A 19,813-nucleotide genomic window follows, 5' to 3' on the forward strand; every position below is an offset into this window, starting at 1 on the left:
AGAGTTTATATCCACTGCAAATTCCTAATTCCCCAGAGTCCTTTTCCTGCCAATCAGTGCATATTTAGGCTACCTCTCCTTACCACAAGTTAATGTATGGTTAGTCATTTTAAGCAATATTAGAATTAGATATAATTAGGAAGAAAATTAACTTTTTCCCCCAATCATATAGAAATTGTTGTATTTTGTGTTACATTTCAACAATTACCCTTCTAGACTCCATCATTAATGTGTATAAAGTAGCTTAAGAAGAAATTCTATCAGGTTTAAACAAAGCATTTTACTGTCGTTCCTTTTAGGAGTGGAAAACATCTTAAGAGGGGCTCAGGAGCTGGATAGCATCATCAAGCAAGGATACTTGGAGAAGAAAAGCAAAGGTATTAATCGTACCCATGAAGAGTGGACCATTCCAGGAGAGGGAGGGAGAAAGGGCAGAAGGGAGGGAGACTGTAGGATGCCTTCCCTGGGCCCAGAACGGTGCTAGGCCCATATAAGGCAAAAATCCAGGAAATGAAGGCAGTGTGGTATTAGTGTGTGTCAAGTAAACAGAGAGGGCTCAAATCCAGCCAGCTGCGGGCTTCATTGAGAGTAATTCTAACCCAGTGGTGGCATCTTTAACTAGCACACGGGAGGCAGAGAACAAGCAGATCTTCATGAGCGAATGGGGTGTGTGGATGATATTTTTGTTCCATCTCTCAGTATACTCCAATAAAGAGTGACACTGTAGCCAGGAGGTGGTGGTGGCACACACCGTTAATCTCAGCACTTGGGAGGCAGAAACAAGTGGATCCCTGGATTCAAGGCCAACCCGGTCTACAGAGTGGGTTCCAGGATAGCCAGGACTACAAAGAGACACCTTGTCTTGAAAAACAAAAGAAAAAAAGGGACACTGTTTTTTGTCAAGAATGTAGTCTTTCCAAGTGTGAAGCAGCCTACTTCCATATTTCAGACATGCCCAACTCTTGACCCTTTAAATCATTCAATTAAAATAGGTACTATAAGGGCCAGAGTGCTTGTTTCAATGCTCAATGGGAAAATTTGTTTACAGCACATTCCCAGAAAGAAGAACAAGACAGCCTTTCTCCTGACCATAGCCTGGAGGACCTGGAGTATCATCTTGGTTCACAGAAAGCAACACATAAGGAAATGATGTTAGCTGGATATAATGATGCATGCTTATAATCCTAGCACTACAGAGGCTGAGGCAAGAGGATAGCCATGGGTTTCAGGCCAGCCTGGATTACACAGTGAGACTCTGTCTCTAAAAAAACAGACAAAGATGTCGTAGAAAGTTTGAGAGATGCAGCGTGAGATTTGTTCCTAAAGGATAGAAAGCGAGCTAGATGAAAAGACAGCCGTAGAAGCAACCTCACTAAGAACCTGGGCCTGTGATGGAGTTCATCCTTGCCACTCAGTCAACATGGGATAACCTGTGGGAGTGAGAAGGAGGGCTTCACAGTCCATTAACCTGGGAAATAAAACAATAACCCACTCAACTGTGTTGTTGGATTTTACAGACTCTTGGGCGATTCTAGTTACCTGAATTTATGTCTCTTCTCTCTCCTCCGCATAGATCACAGCTTCTTTGGGTCAGAGTGGCAGAAGCGATGGTGTGTGGTCAGCAGAGGCCTCTTCCTCTACTATGCTAACGAGAAAAGTAAGTGTTCGGCTTTTACCCAGCAGCACCCTCACTCCTGGATGCCAGCACTTAGTAAATTCTCCAGCACTTAGATCTCTAGATAGCAGTCCTTAACACCCATAGAGCAAGATGCTTAGCAAAGAAGTAGACTTAGGTAACTAATGCCTTGCCCACCACGGAAAACACAGACCAATTTAGCACTTTAAGCACTAAGTGTGGTCACTATATGGAAAGGGTATGTTCTATTATGACTTATTACACGATATTAGCAGAGTTGAATGGTTAGGCATTCTTTAAATAAATAGGTTGGGGGAAATGGCTCACTGGATAAAATGCTTGCTGCATAAGCATGAGGACTTGAGTTCAAATCCCCAGAGCCCATGTAAAGCTAAAGGTGGTAATAGAAGTCTGTAGCACCAGAGCTTTTACAGTGAGATGGGAGACAGAAGTTATAGTGAGGTGAAAAGTCAGAAACTGCAGGGAACCAAGAGGCAAAAACAGGAGACTCTCCCAGGAAGCTTAGACCAGCTAGGCCTCACATACACAGCAGCAATTGAGAAAGCCTGTCTCAAGCAGGTAGAAGACAAGAACCATCACCAAAGGTGTGCTCTAACCTCTGTGTGTGCACGGTGACTTGCATGCACCTGTGCTCACAAACAGGACCACCTGCATACATACATGTGCAAATGAGAACACATATACACACAGAGATGTTAAAACAAAACAAACAACAACAACATCAAGACAAAAGAAATTAAGATGTCAAGCATGGTAGCACACTCCTGCAATCCCAACACATAGAAGGCTGAGGCATGGGGATCATCACGTGTTCAAGGCTAGCCTGAGCTATGTAGCAAGAGTCTGTGTCCAAAGCCAAGAACTGGAGGTATATCTGTCTCAGCAGTAGATCACTTGCCCAGTGTACACAAGGCCCTGAGTCAAATTCCTAGCACCACATACAAAAAAATAACAATAATATAACAATAATTCTGAGAACGATTTAAGAGCGTATTCTTTCTAAGAACATATTCATAACTCTTGAGAAATAGTAGCCCAGTGGACATTCCTGGAGCCTTGGAGTGTTGAAGCCTAAAGAGTTGTTGCACCTAAGAGACACCCTTCAGCCAGATGACAGTAGTTAACAGCCAAGTGTTGACTCAGAGGCAGCTTCTTAATGAGCCACCGTGCTAACGACTTCTCATCCACATTGACACAGTTGCTTAGTCCCTGAGAAGGAAGAGAGGGTTAAAGCACAATTGGTGGGAGCTACAAACAAATAACAAGTTCAAAGTTATTATTGTAGGCCTGGCAGTGGTGGCGCACACCTGTAATGCCACAATTGGGAGGTAAAGGCAAGCGGATCTCTGTGAGTTCAAGGCCAGCCTCACTACTAAGTGAATTCCAGAGCTGTTACACAGAAGAACTCTTGTCTCCAAAAGAGAGAGAGGGGCCAACTCCCAGGAAGGGGATACCATTCTGCAGATTGGAATCAAGAAGGAAAGAAGATAAATAAAGTTCTCAAAGGGTTTCCTTGGACTCACCCACCTTCATGCAGAGGCCAGTGGTACCTCGACAAAGAGGGCCTTAGATTTGCCTTCCAGTCATATACTGTTGGCCCTCCCTTTCTTTCTAACCTGTATGCCCCTGATGCCTACACACCTAGCCTGAGAACAGTCTCCCAGCACCTTTGGTCCACCCACGGCAGAATGAGCCACAGTTTTGCTAGTGACTTGGAAGCCTCAGCATTTGTTGGCTTTGTGGCATATGCCTCACTCTGCCCCTCCTCCTGCAGCAGAGTTACTGGTTTCACGTTTGGGCCATCGTGGATTCCTCAGAATCTTTCCCATGCAGTGGTGCTTGGAGCTGATAGCAGCCTGCTGGAAAACTGAGCAGCAGAAGCTCTGTGACCTCCCAACCCCCCAGCTCACTTGCAAGTCCAGCAAATGTTCGTTCTCCTCTGAATTCTAGGCCTCAGGCTAGGGGACACCTCAATTTGTAGATGCTTGCCTAGCATACATGAAGCTCTGGGTTCGATCCTCAGCACTGCGTAAAACCAGTGTGGTGGTGCATGCCAGTGATCTCAGCACTCAGAAGGTAGAATCTGGAGGATCTGGAGTTCAAGGCCATCCTCAGCTATGTAGGGAGTTAAAGGATAGCCTGGGCTATATGAAACGCCGTCTCCAAAACTTGGCGTATTAGTTAATTCTACACCCTCAAGGCAGTCACTCTGTTCTTCAAATTAGTATAATATTTGGACCACTATAAAACTGACCGTCATTTCTCTTGGAGAGCTGCAAAAAGGCCTCCATGGTTAAGAGTACTTTTTGCTCTTGCAAAGACCAACCCAAGTTTAGTTCCTAGCACCCATGCAGTATCCCATAGCCATCTGTAATTCCAGTTCCAAGAGAGCTGATGATATCCTCATCTGTCCTCTAAAGGTGCCAGACATGTGCATGGTAGATAGATAGATAGATAGATAGATAGATAGATAGATAGATAGATATAGATATATATAGATATCAGTGTGACATATCTATCACACCGATACACAGGGAATAAAATAAATATCTTTTTTTAAATGGTAATTGTTGGCATATCCAGGTATAAAGCCAAGTCTGTTCATTCAGAACTCATCTTATGGTGGGGCAAGGGGAGGGGGGAGATGGAGAGAGCAAGAGGCTTGGAGACTTTTATTGACCATTTTGCCATCAGGGTGAAATAAAATCTGGCGACCAAAGAAGCAACAAAACATTTTAGTGGCCAGTTAGAACAAGGAGGGATACTTTAACAAAAAAAGATTCTGTGTCAAAAGCCCTGTTGCATGGCTCCCCTCTCGATAATTGCTCCTTATTGTGCCCAGGATGTTTTCTCAGTGGGTACGGTAAAAATAGAACCTCTCCCCCTTCCTCTCTCCTCCCCGTCTCCATTCCCTCTTCCTTTCTGTCCCTCCTCTCTCTCTCTCTCTCTCTCTCTCTCTATCTCTATCTCTCTCTCTGGCCTTTAATGGCCATCATTATCATCCAAAGGAATCCAAGGCCATAGGTTCAATCTTTAGCACTGAGTGGGGTGAGAGAAAGATTCAACTCCAATTCACTCCACTTGGCAGAGGGGCGCCGTCCTCAGCCAGACACTGTGCTTGCTGCCACTCTGTATGTTCTGTCTGAACCACAGAACACAGGAGCAACCTCTCTCCGGGAAATGGGGAAGAGTCCAATACTGTATTTGTTCAGAATAGAGATGACCGCAGAGTGGCATCTCTCTTCCTTCATCTGGGGTCTCTTTCTCTTTGTGACCTTCCTCGCCCTCTCATGATACACTACTTGGCTACTTCCGGGTTTGCCTCTTGGGAGAGGATTCGATGCCGAGTTGAATTGTTCCTCCAGTGTAAATTCTCGGCTGGCCCCGCAGGGGAGGGGCCAGCATTTGAGGTAGGTTATGGCAGGAGATCGGGGACTTGAGGGTCACCTTCTGCGATGCTGGGCCCCTCCCTGAACGGGAACTCTGCTGGCCCCGATAATAATGTTTGGGCTCTGTAATAGCTTTCAAGAGCCCCGCATTTACAGCCACTCTCCCTGTTGTAATAACTCCTGCTCTCTGTTATTACAGATCTCTTAACATTCTAATAAATCCCCTGTCTCTCTTGGACACTTTTGGTAAAATAACCTTTCGTGTTGGATCCCCCTTGCTCGGTGCTGATCTATCTGATGGTGGCCATAGCCTCTTCCCAGGTGTCCCTAATAACCTTTCTTAGACAATTGTGGTTCCTCACGGGTGCAACAGCTGTTTGGTGTTTTCCATTTTCCATACCAGAGGAGATGCCTCCCCTTAGCTGTTGTGTCTTCTCTAGAGATACAGGAAGCTTTGCTATTTTGCAGGCAAGCAGCCCAAAGGGACCTTCCTCATCAAGGGCTACAGCATCCGGATGGCCCCCCACCTCCGAAAAGACTCCAAGAAAGAATCCTGCTTTGAACTGACTTCCCAGGATAGGCGCAGCTATGAGGTAGCATAGTCTGGTGATCCTTATTAGCCTCGCATTTTCCTTGCTGCTGCGTGGGAGCCAAGGTCACTGGTCATTATGCTGGATCCCATCCTGTGTGAAATCTGCTCACTTCTCCCCAGCTAAGACCTGCTTTCCTGTTCCATCCTTTGCTTTACGTGCTCTTCCCCTTTGATGTGTTGCTAAGTTCACCCTAGATACAACCTTTACTTGGCTTTACCCCACCCCTGTCTCCCCAGCATCATCCCACAGGTGAGATTCTTGGTTATTACAACCCACAGTACAATTCCTTGCTCACAGGCTGATTTCACCAATGCGGTTCCCATTCTCTCTGTTTTCCAACTGGTCGACCTTATGTCTGTCCATGAAACCCAAAATAAGCAACAAAATGAAAAATAATTTTTCCCATGTTTGCCTTTCTGTCTAAAACCTTGCCTCTGGGTGTGGATATGCTATGATGCTGTGTCTCTAGAAGGATTTCCAAGCCCTTGATGGCAATGGTTTCTGAGGAGAAATAGTGAAGTCTGGAGGTCTATGAAGCATTGTCAATGAGAAACTTATTCCTCATTGTGGTAATTTTTATGTGTTTTTGAATATTCACTACTCCTTTTTTAAAACTATGAGTGAATATATTGATATTCATCAAGTATATATTTTACATGTATGTGTATATTGTCTATTCACTTGTAGATAATCTTTATTTTATCACATCTTCACCAAAGCTATGTATCTGAACTTTAGCTACCTTAGAAAAAAGAAAAAAGCATACAAAAATTAAATTAACAATTTAAAGAACCTTTTGACTTTTCAAATTTTCCTCCACACTCAACTTTTTGCCCTTGATAGTGTCTTAACCATTAATTTGATAAAATGATCTATATGTTCATTATTCAATATCCAGATGTCTTAAAGTTTAACTAAACTCTATATGATCCTTTGTAAACATTATGCAACGGATGTATGCATTCAGCATGTTTCTAAGTTATTATTATTAAATTATAATATTACCACATCCAGATCAAAGCTTATGTGAAAAGTTCAAACCATTATATCCAGAAACACTTTCTAGAACTGTGTGTTTTTCAGAAACTATGACTATCCTGGAGAGATGATTCAGATGACTCTTGGTTGCTACACAACCATGAAAAGCTGAGTTCAAATCCAGAACCCATATAACAAGCCAGATATGGTCTTATGCACTCCTTTAAGCCCAGAACCATGGGGAATAGAGACCCAATGATTGCTAGGGCTTTTTGAGTGCCAGCCTAACCAGAAAGCACAAGCTCAGAGTTCAAGGGAAGACTCTGCCTCAAAATAATACTATTGAAAGTAATAGAGCAAAACATCAATGCCCTCTGGCCTCTGCTTATATACAAAGAGTATGTGTACTTACTTGCACACAGAGAGAGAGAGGAGAGAGAGAACAATAATGATAAAGCATAAACCTATATTTCTTATGCAGCATGTACTTTTATCGAACCCTAATGGCCATAGAATTAAAATGTCCTTTCATTTCAAGTTGATTCATTTTTTTAAAATTGCAAAGGGCTGGTACTTGGCTACACTGTTTTGTGACTCAGGATGTGGTCAGTTTGCTTGCCTGTCTTTGGCCCATTGAATCTAAACCATCACTCTGGGCGGTGGATTCTTCCTTTGGCCCTTTCCTTCCTCTCTTTATTTATTCCCACGGCCATCACAGTAGCTAAGTCCCTATCACTTCACCCAGAGGGCCACTTAAACAGCTTCCTAATTGATCTTCAGTCTCCAGATATCCCTAGTCCAATGCTTCCTAGCCACAGCTACTAATAGAATCACCCACACTCTTTGCTAGAACTGACAGTGGCTTCCTGTTGCCTCCATTTTGAGTCCAGGCAGAGCCCTCCTGCCTGACCCTCAGCTTTCCACTTGTACTTGTTCTCCGGTCCACCTGACCTGCTTGTAGCCATGTGTCTAATGTTCCCACCGCCCACATGGTTCCCATGGCTGAAGTGTTCAGCTCCCACTATTGCTTTCCACCAACTGTCTAAAAACCCAACCAAGACAGCATTACTTCAGCAATCCACACTTCTCCAAGCCTGCTCAAAACAAAAATAAGTGCTCCCTGCCTCTTCCCAACATCCTGCTGTGGAGTGGGCATCTAGTTCAGTGGTAGAGTACTTAACTTCGCATGCGCAAGACCCCTAGTATCAGCCCTGACACTGAAAAGCAAACCCCCTTGCTGTCAAAGTCCCCTCCCTTGTAGTGTTCCCATTTCATGTCCATGTTGATTTGCTTTTTTTTTTTATACACTTCCCTCCCATCCGTCTGTGATGAAGAAGTAATCAAACATGTGGGTATACGTGAACAAAAGCGTCCAGACTTAAAGCTGTCCTCCTTGGTGTGTAAAGTTGCTGAAGGCATAAAACAGCTTTGTGAGATGTTTTGGCCTTTTTTTCTAAATGATAAGGAGATGGAGAACCCTAAGCTCCACACTCGGTTCTGAAACATGGATTCTTTTGAGTCTGTTTAGCGGGAGTCATGGCAGTTTTAGTGGAGGTGATGGCTAAACTAATCCCCTCGTTCTTCTCTAGTTTACAGCTCTTAGTCCAGCTGAAGCCAGAGACTGGGTGGATCAAATAAGTTTCTTGTTAAAAGGTAAGAGCTACCATTTCAATTACATATGCTACATGAGTGGATTTGCAGTTGAAGTTCTGTTTTGAAAGTTTAATCTAAAGGTTTCCTTATGTGTGTTTTTCCCCTATTCTCAGCTACCCCATATTGCTCTTATTTACAACAACAAATAATATCCTATATGAATGAGAGGCAAGGCAGTGATCCACCTGGAGATCACCTCTGATGCCATAGCCTACCCACTGGCACGGTGTAGACAAGTCCATAATATTAATCATCATTTGGAAAATGTTCCGAAACCCGCTTAGTTCAAGTCACTGTCCCCCAACCCCTTTTTCTTCTAGAAGGGTAATTCATAATAACCATCATCTAATTGAGATCCAAAACCTTCCCTCTCCTCCTCCTTTGCTTTTTGTTTTTGTTTAGAAGTAGAGTTCTAGACTCATCTTAGTGATCATCAGGGACACTGGGCATTAAACTAAATTGCTAAATTGCTGTTTCCCAAGCCACATTAGAATGGTCCTTGCCATGAGATGGCAAGAGTCCTGCCTGAAAAGGTTAAAGGGCTGTTCTTAGAGCGCCCTCTCCTGGCCAGCCTGCAGGCCTGGAGCAGCAGCCACAATAGCCCAGGAAGCCTTGCCTGGGAGTGACTTAGCAGGTAGATTTGGCCAACAAGGATAGAGGCTCATAGACCATGCTAGCAGGACCCAGCCTCAGCAAAACATCAAAACACCAACTTTGTTCACGGCCCAAGACAGAGGTGCACAGCCACCTAAAATCACCACGCTTTCTCATCACAGTTTATTAATCTGCAGTAAGATTTTATTGTGGATAAAAAAGAAGGGAGCAGCGGGGCCTTGATTACAAGAATTGCCTCTTTTACTCACTTATACCTCTGCTATCACAAAAACAAACTATGGCATGCACCGACAGCATCGCGTATAATAGACTGGAACTAGGCAAACATGAGCATTGATGGCGAGGCTACAGGGTACACTCTCATCTAGGTGCCTAGGATTTATGCGTGTAATATACCCCTAAGTGTGTAAACCTCCATAAAACCCAAAGCAGCTTTATTGAGCTGTACCCTGTGGTACCTTCAGAATCTCACATTGAAGAAATTATTCATTCCATTTTACTTTAAAACAAACAAAATAATAACATATGGTTGAAGCCGCAAATGTGCCTTTGATCCTTTCCCCATATGAAGTCGCCAGAATTCATATGAAATTTGTTGGGAAATCTTTATTAAAAGCCTAATCAAGCCAAACAGTTTTATTGTGTTTTGAAATGAACTGTTCAAGTCTCTCCATCCTCCCCTTCCCCAGAGTACACTCATTGTGCTCACTGGGTCTTACAGGGGCCCCTCGTGGGGGGGGGGAGGGTTGTTCCAGGAGCACACCAAGGCAGAGAATGAACTTCCCCCCACCCCACCCCCACCTCACCCCCTTCCCCACCCCCACCAGAACTGAAACCAATCTTCCTCCCTGCCCTGGTGCTCACCAGAGCTGTAATGGCGGAATGTCCTCTACTCAGTGACCCAATTTAAGGTCAGCCAGGCCATAAAAGGACATGGTAACTGTGCCGTTTAGCCATTCCATTTGGTTGTATGACAGTCGTGTTTTTCCATACCCCCATTTCTTTTCTTCTGCTGCTTTTCTTCCCTCATTTTTCTTCCCTCTCCACAAACAAATTTGTCTGAATTCTACAATGAGACCATCAGGAGATGAGCTTCCGAGAGCTCAGGCTCCACCATAGTGGCCCAGGCTCTGTCGCCTTAGAGAACTCAGGGCCATGACTCACCCATTGGCTTTCTGCTTGATGAACAGGGCATGGCACCCTGGCAGCGCCTCATCTGGCCTCTTTTCTTCCCTTCACCTTGCGTTTTCATTCACACACCCATACTTTTCAGGCCTCTTCATTCTGACCAAGTTTTATTGCCAGAGACGATTTATGTTGGTGGTTTAAACCTGATGCAGTGCCGGGCTGGCCTTTTCCGTAGATTCCTGCCACCGAGGCCTGCATTAGAAATAACGGCACTTAACCTAGTGTTTCATTTTCTTCTGACGTGTTTTATTCTCATCCCCCTCCTCCCTCACCCAGCCTCATTCTCTCTCTCTCTCTCTCTCTCTCTCTCTCTCTCTCTCTCTCTCTCTTTCTCTCTCTCTCTCTCTCTCTCTCTCCTTTCTACCTCTACTCATTCTTATCTTTGCCCTGGCAGATCTGAGCTCCTCAACCATTCCCTGTGAAGAGGAAGAGGAGGAGGAGGAAGAGGAGAAAGAAGAGGAAGAAACGTATGATGACATTGATGGTTTTGATTCCCCAAAGTCCGGTTCCCAGCGCAGAGCCAAGACCTTGCCTCAGCCTACAGATGAAGATGAGGACATTTATGAAGTCCTACCAGGTGAAATATTTCGTCCTCTAATTATCCACCTCCCACTACTTTTAAAAACTCTTGGCCTGGTGGAAGGATGAGACTCCACAAAAGAGTCCCGATCCAAATGTTCTAAACATCATTCTGTGCAGGGGACAGTGTAGGAAGTTCATGACTCCCAGTACAGTGGCTCTGCCTTGCTCTGGGAGGAAGATGAAGCCCACCAAGGTGTCTTCCATCTGTGCCACATGAAGTCATCTGTTCCTGTGCCTCTAAGGTTAAAGGCCAGAGGACACTCCCTCCGGTTTTCATTGGTTTCCCCTGAGTTTGGGGGTGAGCTCTCATAACTCTCAGTTCTCGCTTGCTTTCTGTAGAATCACGAGAAGGATTAAAAGATGCCTCAAAGGTATGGACGCTTTCAAAAGTCTGAATTACACACATGCCAACAAACCATTTTAGTGATACTGTAAAACTCTGATAGAACACAACTCATTATTGTCCAAAATCAAAATGTCATCTGAGAATAAAGCGACCCTGCTTGCCCACTGCCACAGCAGGTCACTGGATGGAGCCCCTCCTTCAGAAGGCAGGCTCACTAGGGTCTCAGAAAAATGCGCAGTCATCACTGCTTTCAGGGAACCATTTCTGGTGGGGATCCAGCAGCTGGCGAACAGTGCAGAGCACAGTGGGGGTCAGACTGGAAAACCAAAGCCTGAGCCTTTTAATTGTGAGGTATTTAGACAATGGGAAAGCTGAATCTTCAAGTCCATTCAGAAAGCACTGCGATGGAAATTTGCCAGGGGTTTAGTGCTCTGCTAAGAAATTCAAATTAAGCCAAAATTTATAGCAATGTAAACCTGCATCCCAGATGAACCTGGGAACTAAGGTGATTCTAACACTTAGGCCCCTGAAGGCAGGGTCCCTTGCTAAAAGCATCATCAGTAAATAATTGCATTTCAGGGCTCCTTAAGAAAAGGGTCCAACCCTCTTAAGTAGGCGTTCCCTATTCGTCTCTTGCCTGAAAGACAAGCCACGTCATTGCCCCAAGGCAAGTTGCAAGGCTGTGTCCACACAACCCCACCTAGGAGAGTCCACTCCTCCCCCTGTTCCTGCAGCCTCTGCCAGCCTCGGCTTCCCGGGCCTTTTTTGTTGTGTTTTATCATGCAAATGATATCTTGGTTGAGGTCGAGCCATTTCTTGTGTCTGAAGTTAAAAAAAAAAAAAAAAAAAGATGATAATTTCCTCAGCAAGTCATCGTCGTTAATGAAGTTTTACAAAAACAGATACAACCAAAGGAAAATAAAATTTCACAGGTGATAAATTTTTCCAATTTCCCTGGCAGAATTCGATAGGATTGTTAAATTAAGAGTGAAGGTGTCTGTTAGAAAGCAACGAGCAGTGATGGGTAATTTTATAGAGTGGAAAATTGAATCAAATTGCTACATTAAAACACAGCTCCTCTGAGAATCCTCCCTTTCACAGCCTGCGCCATTGCAACAGCAGGGTGCAGAGACGATCTAATTCACCACACTCCCTAAAAGGAGATGCGCTCTCCAACTTGGCCAGTGAGTTTACATTCAGCTCAGTCCTGTCCAGGCTCTGGGACAGATCCAGGAGAGGCGCCTCCTTAGGTCCCAACTGGGGAAGTATGCTTTGGGAACACTGCCCTGGATCACTCTGCCTTCTGGGGTACAAAGGAAAGGTGTGGGTGTATAGTGGTCAAAGAAGCCAGAGACGATGGAGCTGATGCCCAGGGATGGAGAGCAAAGAGAAAGAGGCATCAGAAAGCAGGATGGGTTTGAGGCCTTATTCTGGGTCAGGGACAAGGAAAGCATCACTGGCTTCTCAGTGGTACCAGCGTATCCTGCCTCCTAACTGCCTACCTTCTGCTGGGGTCTGGGGAACCCCTCCAAACCTCTCACCGCTGTGCCCACAGCCATCCACAGAAAGTGAGGCAGTCACACTATAGAAAAGCCAGGATCAAGTCGGGCAGTGATGGCCATTGCCTTTATTCCCAGCACTCGAGAGACAGAAGTAGGTGGATCTCTGTGAATTTGAAGTCAGCCTAGTCTACAGAGTGAGTTCAAGGACAACCAAAGCAACAGAGAAACCCTGTGTCAAAAAACAAAAAGAAAGGAAGGAAAGGAGGGAGGGAGGGAGGGAGGGAGGGAGGGAGGGAGGGAGGGAGGGAGGAAGGGAGGGGGCCAGGAGGCCAGGATCTCTTGCTGCAGGTTAGAGGGACAGCTACCTTGCCTGTGTTTCCAACAAACAAAAGCCAAAACCCACCATAGTTCTTACAGACAGCATGGGCAGTGGGGGGGGGGGTGTAGAGGCCTTTAATTATCATGTGATTATTCCAGTCCTGTGTCTTCCATCACTTCCATCATCCAAGCTTTCTAGCACTCCACTATTGCTGCTTCTGAAATTGCTGTGCAAACTTTGCATCTGTCATACCACAATCCTACAGTGAAGGAATGTGAGAGGCCTACCCCGCCCCACCCCGCCCACTCCCCTCTGGGCCAGCCACCACCTACTGAAGAACAGCACATGGGGGGCGGATGGCTAGAGACAACAGGCTGTGAGTCAGAGTGGCTCTGCACCAGCATCAGCTAACTGTGAGACTGCGCAACCTCCTGGCCTTCTCTGTCCATTGTAAAATGGGGAAAGCAACTGAGCATCCTACAGGGGCTTGGGGGGTGGAGCCTGAAAATCCTGGGTGTGCACTTAGCCCAGAGCCCGGGCACAGAGACAGCAAGCACTCCACAAATGATGTGGTGTGTAATAGGAAATACTACTTCCTCAAAGAGTTAGGGGATGGATAGGCCCCGCCCTCCCCAGCCAGACCCAAATGCACGGTCCAGTTAGGCATTTGAGACTATGTGTATGAGGCATACGTGAATCTGAAAATTCCGAACAGATGGAATGTGGAGAGCACCTTCTGCTCAGGCCTTTTCTTTTCTTTTTTTTTTTTTTTTTTTCTTCCTACCAAGAGGCCAGGTGCGGGGTGGAGGGGCAACCAACAGCAGAACTGGATTGTGCTAGCACTGCATACCACATAGCTAGCTAAATGGCTCAGCTCTCCAGCGTTTGTTTCACTGTAACAGGTGAACATGCTTTGTGAAGGGTTTTCAGCGTTGACAGGTCTGCTGACCCTGCTCTTTGGGGGAGGGCCCTATGCAAGTCTTCACTATGCCTGTGAGGAAAGGCGTGGAAGTGAGGCTTCCCTTCCCACGTGCAATTTAAATGGGCTCTTAGAAGAGTGAAAAGAATACACAACATACACCAAGTCAATAAAAAAAATTTTTTCGCCTAATCAAAATAATGTCTGGGTCATCAAATTAAATGCACAATATCATATTAATCATGAGATAATTGACATTTGCTACATGGCTGTCACTCTCATCCCCAGGAGAGAAAACCAAAGCACTCAAGGTTTTCAGCCAGACCACAAAAAATATTAGTCCTAGAAAATATGGTTTCAAAGTTGGTACCCACTGGGATTTCTGAACATTCCTATTGAGCAGATGGGGGCCCTTGAGTTTTAAGATTCCGTTTGTAGTAGATTAAACTGCAGAGAATGACCAAGAAGAATGAAAATCAGATGTAATAGGAGGCATTGGGGCTGGAGAGATGGCTCAGTGGTTAAGGGCACTGACTGCTGTCCACATTGGACAGCTCACAACTCCAGCTCCAGAGGATTTGACGCCCTCTTCGGGCCTCCATAGGAACCTGCATATGCTTGATGGATACACACACATAAACACACACACAAATAAATGTTAAAATAAATCTTTTTGTTGTTGTTGCTTGAGACAGGGTTTCTCTGTGTTGTTTTGAAGCCTGTCCTGGAACTCACTCTGTAGATCAGGCTGGCCTCAAACTCATAGAGATCCACCTGCCTCTGCCTTCCAAGTGCTGGGATTAAAGGTGTGCACCACCAATGCCTGGCAATAAATCTTTTTTAAAACACAGATTTTCCTAAACCTTTTCTCATCTTCCTTGAGGTTGTTCTGCAGGCCAGCACAGGCCCAGATCCACAACTCAAGATTCCACATATGGGCATCTTTGATCAGGTCCTGCATTCTCTAGGGCCTCAAAGCCAGAAGCCAGTAAGACATCTGAGCCACAGAAGCGCGTGGCTATAATGGCAGCAGGATCCAGCTGTGTTCTCTAGAGAGTCCCCCAAAAAACAAACAGAAAGAGACAAAGAGGCCTTTCTGGAAATCTCTGTGCACATTCTGAAGTTACCCACACTGCCCCAGAGGGTTGTTATAGACCCAGAAACCAGATTGCTTTATGATAAAGCATATAACTAGGTTTTTGTTTTGTTTTCTTTTGTTTTGTTTTTGATTAGAGTCAAATGGAAACAACATTCTGTGGGATTATCTTTCCCCCTGTATAAGTTGTCTGGGCGACAGAAATCTAAAGTGAGAAAAAATACAAAACAAACCAGGTCCAAAACATAAAATGTATGAATCAGTGCCATTCCCAGCCTCCTGTCATCCTCATCCCTGTTCACTGGCTGACTGTCTGTCAGTCTGTCTGTCTATACTCTAAGCAACAGCCATGGGATGCTGCTAGCCCAACAGCAGCTAGAACCATGCTGCTCCGTCTACCTAGCAATGTCCCCCAGTCTCTGCTCGGATGTGACATCCTCTCAGACTCCACTGAAATTAAACTCTGTCTCTGACCATGCTGACTTATATTCATGTTCTCCCCAGTTAGTAGGTACTGTTATTATTTGTAGAATTAAATCCTATGTGTTCCAAGTGTTGCTATTAGCACAAATTGAGTTTAATATCTTATACATCAACCATACCATGAGACAGGATGGAAGTGTTGAGAGGTAACATTGAGATTACCCAATACACAGCAGAGTAAATGTGTTCTTAGCCTTTTGCTCCGATGCCATTCATTCTATTGTTGTCTAGAGCTGCTGTAGCGTGCAGGGGTCTACAGCTTGTCTGGGCATGCCAGCGGGTAGCTTATTTCTATTTTTCTGAATGTTCCCTTTGAATATCAAGTCTCCCTGTATTTCTCTTGCAGCTGTCACCACAGCACCTTGACATCTGGCTGCACGTTAAAACACTTGGCTTTTTTTTTTTTTTTTTTTTAAGCTGTTGTCACTTTTTGTTTGGGGAAAATGGTTTTCCCTCTTTTTTGATGGGATCATCCCCCCACCCCCACCCCACCCCCCCACCCCCGTTGATCTTTAGTCAATGTCAGGGGTGGGTGGCAGAGCCACACTTCAGAAGGACTCGGGTGTCAGAGGCAGCCAGCACCTCTCTGTCCCTCCTAGGTGGATTCTGTTCCTCTCAGCCCCTCATTAGTGTCCCTGACACTGTGCCAAGAATGTTGATTGAAATCGACTCTCCGGATACTGATGCTCATTTGTGATGCCCCATGGTTCCCTCACGTGTTCACAGTTAACAGAATCTTCTTCAACTGTTTTCCCAATTGAGATGAGATATTTGGGGATCAAGTAGAGCATTTAATGTAATAAGTGGGCAGTAATCTTCAGAGGTTAATTTGTTTAAAGCCTGTGTAAGATTGGGGTCCCATATGCCCTGTTAGGAGCAAGAACCATTATAATCTATTACTATTTAAAGTTGAGCTAGCACATAAATTTTAATTCTCTTTCAAATGAAGATGTATTTCCATAGATGTAATACTAAAATGGCTAATAATATTCTTATAAGGAAGTCCAATGAGCTCTTTAACCTAATATATATATATATATATATATATATATATATATATTTCAAAATGGTCTTTTAAAATGAAGATCTCAGGCCAACAAGGCGCCTCCTCAGTAGGTAAAGAGGCCTGTCACCAAGCTGTATGACCCACATGGTGGGAGGAGAGAAGTAACTCTCTCAAGTTCTTCTGTGACCTCCACATATACACTCTGAAGCAGATGGACACATGCATACACACACTCACACACCAAACAATAAAATTCAGAGTAACAAAAATAAGAAATTTAACTTCCTAACCCAGCCCTCTTTTTAAGCAAAAAGTCTTTTTTAAAAAAATCCCACTTATGACAGGCAGTGGTGGCACACACCTTTGATCCCAGCACCCAGGAGGCAGAGGCAAGCATATCCCTATGAGTTCGAGGCCATCCTGGGCTACAGAGCGAGTTCCAGGATAGGCTCCAAAGCTACAGAGAAAAACGCTGTCTCAAAAAACCAAAAAACAAAACCCCAGTTACATTATAGTTGTCTTGACTTTGGACCTTGAGAGATACTAGTTTGGTTTCGCAGAAGGGTCTAAGATAGATTGAATTAAACCCTCTGAAGTAAAGAGGGTACCAAGAGCTGTGCTCTTAACCCACTATAGAAGGGGCTTCCTCCACGGCGTGACAGGACCCATCCTCAGACCTCCTGAGATGCCCCAGACACAGCCCCAGGCCCGTCAGCAGCAAGGCTTCTAACTGGAGGCCTCTTTCAGCCACCAGAGAACAAGGCAGATGAAGAGACCTGTAGGCCGGAGCTCCCTTCCCGTTCGTATCCATCACCAGAGGGCCCGGTAGCAGTGACACATAATACACATGCTTAATGGCCAGCATTTTTCTTTCTTTCTAGGTGACTCTAAAGGTGCAGTGGAAACCAGAGAATCTCTTCTGGGATCTGGGAGTGAAGTGAACAAAGCACCATGCTTCTACTTTTCCTTTTTTTTTTTTTTTTTTTTTTTTTGATCATGATCATGACTAGATTGAGTACTATTGCCTGAAAGGATAAAGGAATCAAGTTTTAGTTTTCATTTTTATCATTGCAAATACATTTACATTCCCCTTTTTTACAAATGCAAAGAGCAGGCAGGCCACTTTCAATAATTTATTTTAAAATCAATGCTAATGAGGTTATGTCTCGTCAGTGGCCGAGTTTTACAATAAAGTCTGATTTATTTAGAAAAGATCTTTGGTGTAGCTTCCCATCTAATGGCGGTGGGAAGGAGGTGGAGTAGCAGGCACGGTGACCCTCCAACTTCGGATCCAATTTGTAATTCACAGCGGAGATCTGACCCAATTTACATTGATTAGCATTGGGAGGGAGAGACAGCTGTGCACGGACAGCAGAGGTAGAAGAAACGCTCTCTGCAAAAGTGCTTAAGCGCATTATTGGTCCTTGTGATTGAGTTGTTTGATACCAGGAAAAGAGCTGCTTGCTGTCCAAATTATTGGGCATCTCTACAAGGAGGATGCACCAACTCTTTACCCTCTAATATTGTCAGTCCTGTAAAATTGGCCCCGCCGCAAAAAGGGAAAGCATCATAGCAGAAGGGAGGAAGGGGACAGTAGTGGAAAGAGATGTTTAGTATGGTTTATTTCTACATGCCTTGTTTCCTACATTTGATTTCATCCTTCCATTACTTACATCTTTGTACCTTGAGGTGGGGTTGGGAAACACTACAGATGGGAAGGGGGAAAGTCCCCGCTGCCAGACCATAGACCGTAATAAGAATCCTTCAAAGGGCTGGAGAGATGGCTCAGCAGTTAAGAGCACTAGTTGCTTTTCCAGAGGACCAGGGTTCAATTCCTAGAACCCACATGGTAGCTCACAAATCCCTATAACTCCAGTCCAAAGGGATCCAACAACCTCTTCTATGGACACCAGACCCACATGTTACATACATAAAATAATAAAATATTTTTTGAAGGTCCTTCAAAGTGCTCCTTTTCCAAGGGATGTAGGGCAAGCATGCGTGCATGCACGTGCGCTTGTGTGTGTGTGTGTGTGTGTGTGTGTGTGTGCCTGGGTATGCTGTTTAAGAGAAAAGGAGAAGTGGGGATAGTTAGTGAAAAGGGCAGTGAACCTATTTCTGCCTCATATTGTGTATATGTACATTATAACTCTATATTATAAAATAGAATTAGTAAATGTTACTCTAATACACATACTTCCTTAATAAAGGCCCAGTTCCTATTATATCAAGTAGTACAAAGCTTGAGATGAAACAGGTTAATGAGGGTAAGAAACTTGAGCCAATCACATTGTGACTTTGGCCATATAAACACTTGACTGGAGTTAGACACTAGCATTGACTTAGAACCCATTGTGAATCCACAGCAATTAATTAAAAGACCATTCCATCTGCCCTCAGGAGCCTATACTCTAATGAACAAGGCAGGCTAAATAAAACAGTAAAAAGATAACTACAGGCCTCAAGTACTAGGAACATAAAACTACGTACATGACCAGCCTCCGATACAGCTGAACAAAAATGGATATGTTAAGGACTAATTAATCACAGAAGGTTTAAAACTCACTACCACTCACACATATGCAATCTCTCTCTCTCTCTCTCTCTCTCAAACCCTAACTCTCAAGTGACTAAAACCAAAGAAGTTGTCTGCATACAGATAATAAATACAAGCATGAATTCTACAAAGAAAGAAGAAATGGGGATTGAGGGAAAGAATTGGGTCTAATGATAAGCCCCTTGGTGATTCAATGGGTTGGAAGCTCCATCAAGGCAGGAACTTTGGCATGCTTGTCTGTTGTGTTCCTAGTGCAGCCTCCAGAATATAATGTGTACTTCACAATGTTTGGAAACGAATAATGAATAGAAAGGGAAGGAAAGGATGGTTGATCTGAAAGTGAGAGATGATTGAGGAGGGGAAAGAAGAAGAAAGCATGTTAATGAAACTTCCTTTAAAGGAGAGAGTTCCCTAACTAGACATGATAACACATGTCTGTAATCCCAGCCCTTGAGAGGCCAGGGTAAGGAGACCATGAGTTCAAAGCCAGCCTGGGCCCTGCTTGGAAACATAAGAAAGGGGAAGAGGTCCATGAACTCAGAGAAAGGTGACCCCTCAAAAGAAAGAGCATGAAGATCAAACCCCCCACATTGATGGCTAATGCTGATCTTTTGTCCCCTCAGATGAAGACCATGATTTAGAAGAGGATGCGTGTGGCACTCTTCGACAGCGAGGTGAGGTACACAACATAGTTGAACAACACTGGGTGGGAGAATGGGGCTTCAGGCTTGGGAAAGCACTATCGTTCCTGGACTCTAATGAACAGAGTCCTGGCACACGACCCCCAAAGCCTCAAATAGACTGACTGGATAGAGAAGTGCCTTAACTTCAAAAGCAGACACCCAATCACTTTAATCGATGTTCTAGCACAGCCAAGATTTGTCTTCAGAAGGTGGGAAGCCAAAGCAGATATTTATTTTTTCCTATCAG

The 19,813-nt window shown here is 44.5% G+C and overlaps 2 protein-coding genes across 2 annotated transcripts in view; one reads left to right on the top strand and one right to left on the bottom strand.

The window, feature by feature from the left end:
• The window catches only part of Cdk5rap3 (CDK5 regulatory subunit associated protein 3), a 720,787-nt gene that overhangs the window by 514,718 nt on the left and 186,256 nt on the right, over positions 1-19,813 (bottom strand). The window lies entirely within an intron of this gene.
• Positions 1-19,813, top strand: part of Skap1 (src kinase associated phosphoprotein 1) — a 282,052-nt gene that overhangs the window by 226,286 nt on the left and 35,953 nt on the right. Inside the window, exons 5-10 of the mRNA XM_051173521.1 lie at positions 300-377; positions 1,574-1,657; positions 5,515-5,639; positions 8,207-8,270; positions 10,468-10,650; positions 19,507-19,557. Coding sequence (XP_051029478.1) covers positions 300-377; positions 1,574-1,657; positions 5,515-5,639; positions 8,207-8,270; positions 10,468-10,650; positions 19,507-19,557 — 585 coding nt within the window. The remainder of the gene's footprint in view (positions 1-299; positions 378-1,573; positions 1,658-5,514; positions 5,640-8,206; positions 8,271-10,467; positions 10,651-19,506; positions 19,558-19,813) is intronic.

Source organism: Phodopus roborovskii, unplaced genomic scaffold (assembly GCF_943737965.1).
Source record: "Phodopus roborovskii unplaced genomic scaffold, PHOROB, whole genome shotgun sequence".
NCBI classification, from domain to species: Eukaryota; Metazoa; Chordata; class Mammalia; order Rodentia; family Cricetidae; genus Phodopus; species Phodopus roborovskii.